This window comes from Gossypium raimondii, chromosome 10, assembly GCF_025698545.1.
Source record: "Gossypium raimondii isolate GPD5lz chromosome 10, ASM2569854v1, whole genome shotgun sequence".
Lineage (NCBI taxonomy): Eukaryota > Viridiplantae > Streptophyta > Magnoliopsida > Malvales > Malvaceae > Gossypium > Gossypium raimondii.
In genome coordinates, this window is record NC_068574.1 from 11,035,103 (window position 1) to 11,040,219 (window position 5,117).

Here is a 5,117-nt window from a genome sequence, read left to right on the forward strand (position 1 = left end):
ATAAATTTTCAATTCGATTATCTCAAAATTTAAAACAAATCGATTTTCAAGTTGAATTGAGATTTATTCACCCTTAATTTTGAGAATTTTCTTTTGTCTTTTATAGAAAATTTAAAAATACGTGACAAGTTTTGAAGTCAAAAGATGAAACAATCACACTCATTTCTACCCTTTCAACTAAACTATATTTGATTTTCATGTAATTTTAAATAAATATATTGCGCCATAATTTAATTTTCGTTTTGGAAATACACATTTATGAATTAAAAGAAAAAAATATATATTTTGCAATACATGAACATGGTTAATTAGTATTGGAGGGGCTATTTGTACTTATTGGGCGTTAGTATAGCTGTTTATTCTGCCGCCATTTTTGGGTCGAAGTCTCAAACTTGGAAGTCCAATGAACTAGAATTGGCCTCAAGTTTGATGGGCTACTCGCCTAGGCCTCTGGAGATGATGAATCAAAAACACACTTTGATGTTTATGAAACTCTACAAATCGGTAAAGTTGATTCCTTTGTGAGTTACAGGCAAAACCCCAGAAATTCCCCCCTTTGGAATAAAAGAAATAGAAGACATGGTGAGGCAATCGAGGTTGATCCTTTCACTACTTGGCGCAGTTTTGGTGTTGCTGGTGATTGGAAATGCTCTGAGGCTAGCCAAAGCCAACAATTCAGCCTCCGCCTTTGTCCAAAACGCCATCTTCTCCAACAAGATCGTTATGTTCTCCAAATCTTATTGCCCGTATGTCTTTGTTATTTACAGTTTCACCTAAAACTCTCAATCTTCATAATAAAGAATCAAGATATCGTAGTTATCTAGTACTCCGCATAATCAATCTTATTGCCGTTTCTTTAACCCCATTTTCTTCGTGGGTATTTCTTCTAAAGTTGAACTGAAACGTCAATTCATTGATGGGTTGCTCCAACTTCTTTCGCTTTGTCTTGTTCGTAGGTATTGCATGCGTGCCAAGCGCATTTTCGCTGAGTTAAATGAGAAACCTTATGTTGTAGAGCTTGATCTCCGAGGTATTTGTGGATGTTCTTTATTTGCTTCTGATATGTATGTTCTTTATAGGTTAAATTGTATAGAAGGTCCTTGTACTAGGCATTTTTTATGGATTTAGTCTCTCTACTATAATTTGATCATTTTTAGTTCTTTATGTCTCGAGATGTGTATTTTCAATCTCGAGATCAATATGTTCTGTTAATTCAGTCAAACAGTTTGACATCGCTTTTTTTTTTTTTTTTATCATATGATGATGTGCCATATACATATTGGCATTTTTTGTACATCAAATGTTTAAAGAAAAATAAGGTAGTCAAATTATTTGATTGAATCAATTGAAAGTAGAGATGAGCAAATTATGGTAGAGGGGCAAAATCTGCCAAAAACACATAGTCCAGGGACCTTTTATACAATTCCAACTTCTTTAGATATATATGTTCAAAAAGAGTAATTTTAAATGAAGCTTTGACTTGTTGAGCTTTTGTTTTAGATGATGGAGCTGAAATCCAGTATGTCATCCTGGATTTGGTAGGTCGTAGAACTGTTCCACAAGTGTTTGTGAATGGAAAGCATATTGGAGGCTCTGATGGTTAGATACTTAGGCTCCATAGTATTTTTCTTCCTTGATATTACTTATATATATATATTGACTTTCACTTTTCGTACTTATTTGCAACTATGTAGATCTCAGTGATGCAGTCCATAATGGTACATTGCAAAGCCTTCTAGCTGCAAGTTAATGTTAGAAAGAAGGAAATAAATTGACTTGTGAACTGTAAAGCTGCCTGTGGATTAGAAGATCATTTCTGGGTTGTGAACTTAGTAAGTTCACTGCAAGATTTTGTTGAGTGCGCTGTGATAATGGCATGTCTCTTTGAGGTTATCTTATATTTCATCTTCATCATGGAAGAGAATGACTATGTTTTAGGTCTAAAGTTCATTGTAAATGTAGGTGTGGGGAGGGAGCAATGACTTTGATTTAGTTTTCACATAATCTTATACTTACTGTCAATGGATCCCTTTTTTCTATTTTGTTGTTTCTTGGTATAGGCATGCTTTCTTTGAAGTGGGATTTTTATGGTGTTGGATTTGATTCATGGATTTGACTGAAGAATCATATGTAAATGTTTGGCCTTGAAAAAAAAAGAAGAAATTTGGCTCTAACTGAACAAAGATTTTGAATCATAATGAAACTATTCTGATTAAAGGATTTCCCCAGAGTTTGTGCATATTTATTGGCAGGACTTCTCTCAACAAATTGCCCCAGCAGCCCAGCCACATTTAAATGAGATAATAATAAGCAGTAATGACATTCACAGTTCACAGGCAATGGCCAGTGGGACTTTGTTTTTGGGGTGAAGGCTTGTAGACATTTATAAAACAGAATAGGCCTAGAGTGCCAAAATGTCAATAATTTGAATGACTGGCAGCACCACTGCATGTGCCTAGGACCTGAGGCCGAGGCCTACCCTGAGGGATCAACTGATTCTCGTGGCTCACCTGTTTGGTTTCCTGCTGCAAGGAGCATTTTCTGATTTTAATGCTCACTCAATGAGATTGGCTCCAAATTCAGTGTTGGAAATCACTGTACCACCTTACATCACCCCCTCAAGAGCTGCCATTGCCAAGATAGCATCATATGCCCATGCAAGCCCCACAATACTATTAGGAGCCCGCCACAGCTGCCAAAGTGTCATTGGCTGCATCAAAAAAGTGAGTGAAAAGGAAATAAAAAAGGCATATATAAGCTCCATTGCCTTGGAATTCTATATATGGGAAACACCCAATAGTTACCCTTGTGGTTGTTCTTTTGCATCATCTATTTCATCACACATGATTAAACTATTGGTTTTTTTTTTTTTCAAAATAATATCAAAAAGAAAAAAAAAACAAAGGAAATCTGATCATGTGCAAATGAACAAGTTGGCAATCGATCCGGAGACGCAAATATCCAGTAAGAAATTAGGACTGTGTCCCCCACAAATAAAATAATTATAAAGTTACTATATTAAGCTTTGAATACAAAAGTAGTTGTCGTTTCCTCAATAATTTTATATCATATTAACATCCTCTCAATTCTCACCGTTTACCCTTCCTTTTCAATTGCTCTTCTCCAATGGCGGAAGCTGGCTCTGGGTTAGCCTCTGCTACAAGAACATGTAGGGTGCCGGAACGAGCAAAGCTGCATATTGCCATGACAATTTTTCAGCTTGGTTATGCCGTGAACCATGTAATTATGAGAGTTGCTCTTAATATGGGTGTAAGCAAGCTAGTTTTCCCATTTTATAGGAACATCTTAGCCCTGCTTGCCTTGGCTCCCTCTGCTTATTTCCTAGAAAAGTATGGCCATTAATTTGAGTAGGAAAATCAAGAATCTTTTTCATTTGGGTTTTATTTATTTTTCACATTTTTTTTATTTCTCTGGTTCGTTTTACAGGAAAAAGAGACCAGCACTGACTATTTCTTTTTTGATACAATTCTTCTTTCTTGGATTTATAGGGTATGAATCATTTCTGGACAAATTTTCCACTTTTTATATCAATCAATGAAGTTATGTACTGATATTTCTGTTTTGCTAGAATAACTTTGAATCAAGGATTTTACATATTTGGCTTAGACAACACATCGCCTTCATTGGCTTCTGCTACTGAGAATTCTGTCCCAGCTGTGACTTTTATCATGGCTGCCTTACTTAGGTGAGACATAGACCCTTATTACATACACATCGTGTTAATATCCAATACTGATTTGCTTATTTTCTCTAATTTCCAAGGATCATAATTGTCTTTTTCTTTGAAGAATGGAACAAGTACACTTGGATCGTAAAGATGGAATAGTCAAGGTGCTAGGGACTATTGCTTCAGTAGCTGGAGCTTTAGTAATAACGCTTTATAAGGGACCAACTGTTTACACTCCAAATTCACCCTCAAACAAGCCACATTTTTCATCTTTAGGAGATGCTGAAGGGAAGAACTGGGCAATCGGTTGCTTATGTCTCGTTGGCCATTCCCTTTGTTGGTCAAGCTGGATTGTGTTACAAGCACCGGTCCTAAAGAAATACCCAGCTCGCCTCTCTTTCGTTTCATACGCTTGCTTTTTCGCTGTTTTGCAATTCGGAGCGATTGCAGCCACCATTGAAAGAGACCCCCGGTCTTGGCAAGTTCACTCCGGCAGCGAAGTCTTCACTATTTTCTATGCGGTCAGTATCGGCAACCTTAAAATGCTTAAAACCCCTACAGTTTAATCCTTGAAATTGTTGAGTTTACGGTTTTCCTTTGAAATGATTGGAAAGTGCTTGATGTGGTGCAGGGACTCGTAGCTTCAGCAATGGTGTTTGCTATACAAATATATGTTGTTGATAGAGGAGGCCCTTTGTTTGTCTCAATGTATTTGCCTCTGCAAACCTTACTTGCGGCTTTAATAGCCACTGTTACATTGGGTGAAGAATTCTACTTGGGAGGGTAAGCCTTAACTTTTAACCCATACATTGTTGCCTACAATCATACTTTGCAGGGTTGGAGTGACATTGAATATAGCTTGCAAAATATGTGAAACTTGCAGGGTAGTAGGAGCAGCATTGATAATAGCTGGATTGTATCTGGTTATCCTAGGAAAAAGTGAAGAGAGCAAGTATCTGTCTGAAAATGAACCAATTTATTCAGTGTCTGAAAATAATGACATGGAATCCACCTTCATTCGGCCATTGCTGGGAAATAAATTGCAGAGCTGAGGCAAATGGATGAATTTTCATATCAGCTCCATGGCAAAGTCAGTCATCCAATCCACACTAATGCCATTGAAGCAGCCTGCTGCTATTGAAATTGAAGGACAGCAGACGTGAATGACGGAGTTTCCAACAATTGAAATGGGAAAAAGAAAAGTTGAATTGTTTTGATCAACATGCATCATGGATGACATATGAAATCATTTTTTATTATTAATTTTGAATGGAACACAGAGGGTGCCTTCTCTGAGCTCTAACAGCCATGCTTATGTATTTATTTATGTTTATTTGACCCTGTTGGTTTGGATCATCATTTTGTCTATTGTTGTTATTTTATGATATTAGTGAATATGAAGTACACACCTATTTCCAAATTTTAATAA

The 5,117-nt window shown here is 36.6% G+C and overlaps 2 protein-coding genes across 4 annotated transcripts; both read left to right on the top strand.

Moving 5' to 3' along the window:
• Positions 1 to 416: 416 nt before the first annotated feature.
• On the top strand, positions 417 to 2,039 carry LOC105777400 (glutaredoxin-C3). The gene is made up of 4 exons (XM_012600657.2): positions 417 to 746; positions 957 to 1,030; positions 1,501 to 1,599; positions 1,695 to 2,039. The coding sequence occupies exons 1-4, from the start codon at positions 580 to 582 to the stop codon at positions 1,748 to 1,750; spliced, it is 396 nt and encodes a 131-aa protein (XP_012456111.1). The 5' UTR covers positions 417 to 579; the 3' UTR covers positions 1,751 to 2,039.
• A 1,008-nt stretch (positions 2,040 to 3,047) lies between these two features.
• On the top strand, positions 3,048 to 5,117 carry LOC105777399 (WAT1-related protein At3g53210). 3 transcript variants are annotated; one of them, XM_012600655.2, is made up of 6 exons: positions 3,048 to 3,350; positions 3,448 to 3,510; positions 3,590 to 3,706; positions 3,810 to 4,209; positions 4,320 to 4,471; positions 4,547 to 4,713. In XM_012600655.2, exons 1-6 carry the CDS (start codon positions 3,127 to 3,129, stop codon positions 4,560 to 4,562), a joined length of 972 nt encoding a protein of 323 aa, XP_012456109.1. In that variant the 5' UTR covers positions 3,048 to 3,126; the 3' UTR covers positions 4,563 to 4,713. The 3 variants fall into 3 exon arrangements, with proteins under 3 accessions (XP_012456109.1, XP_012456108.1, XP_012456110.1); XM_012600654.2 differs by having other exon boundaries at positions 3,056 to 3,350; positions 4,572 to 5,117; XM_012600656.2 differs by having other exon boundaries at positions 3,124 to 3,240; positions 4,572 to 5,117.

Coding starts and splice junctions, on each gene's coding strand:
- LOC105777400 (XM_012600657.2), top strand. CDS start 580: ATGGTGAGGCAATCGAGGTTGATCCTTTCACTACTTGGCGCAGTTTTG. Junction 747..956: donor TTCTCCAAATCTTATTGCCC/GTATGTCTTTGT, acceptor TCTTGTTCGTAG/GTATTGCATGCGTGCCAAGC. Junction 1,031..1,500: donor TGTAGAGCTTGATCTCCGAG/GTATTTGTGGAT, acceptor CTTTTGTTTTAG/ATGATGGAGCTGAAATCCAG.
- LOC105777399 (XM_012600654.2), top strand. CDS start 3,127: ATGGCGGAAGCTGGCTCTGGGTTAGCCTCTGCTACAAGAACATGTAGG. Junction 3,511..3,589: donor TTCTTTCTTGGATTTATAGG/GTATGAATCATT, acceptor CTGTTTTGCTAG/AATAACTTTGAATCAAGGAT. Junction 3,707..3,809: donor ATCATGGCTGCCTTACTTAG/GTGAGACATAGA, acceptor TTTTCTTTGAAG/AATGGAACAAGTACACTTGG.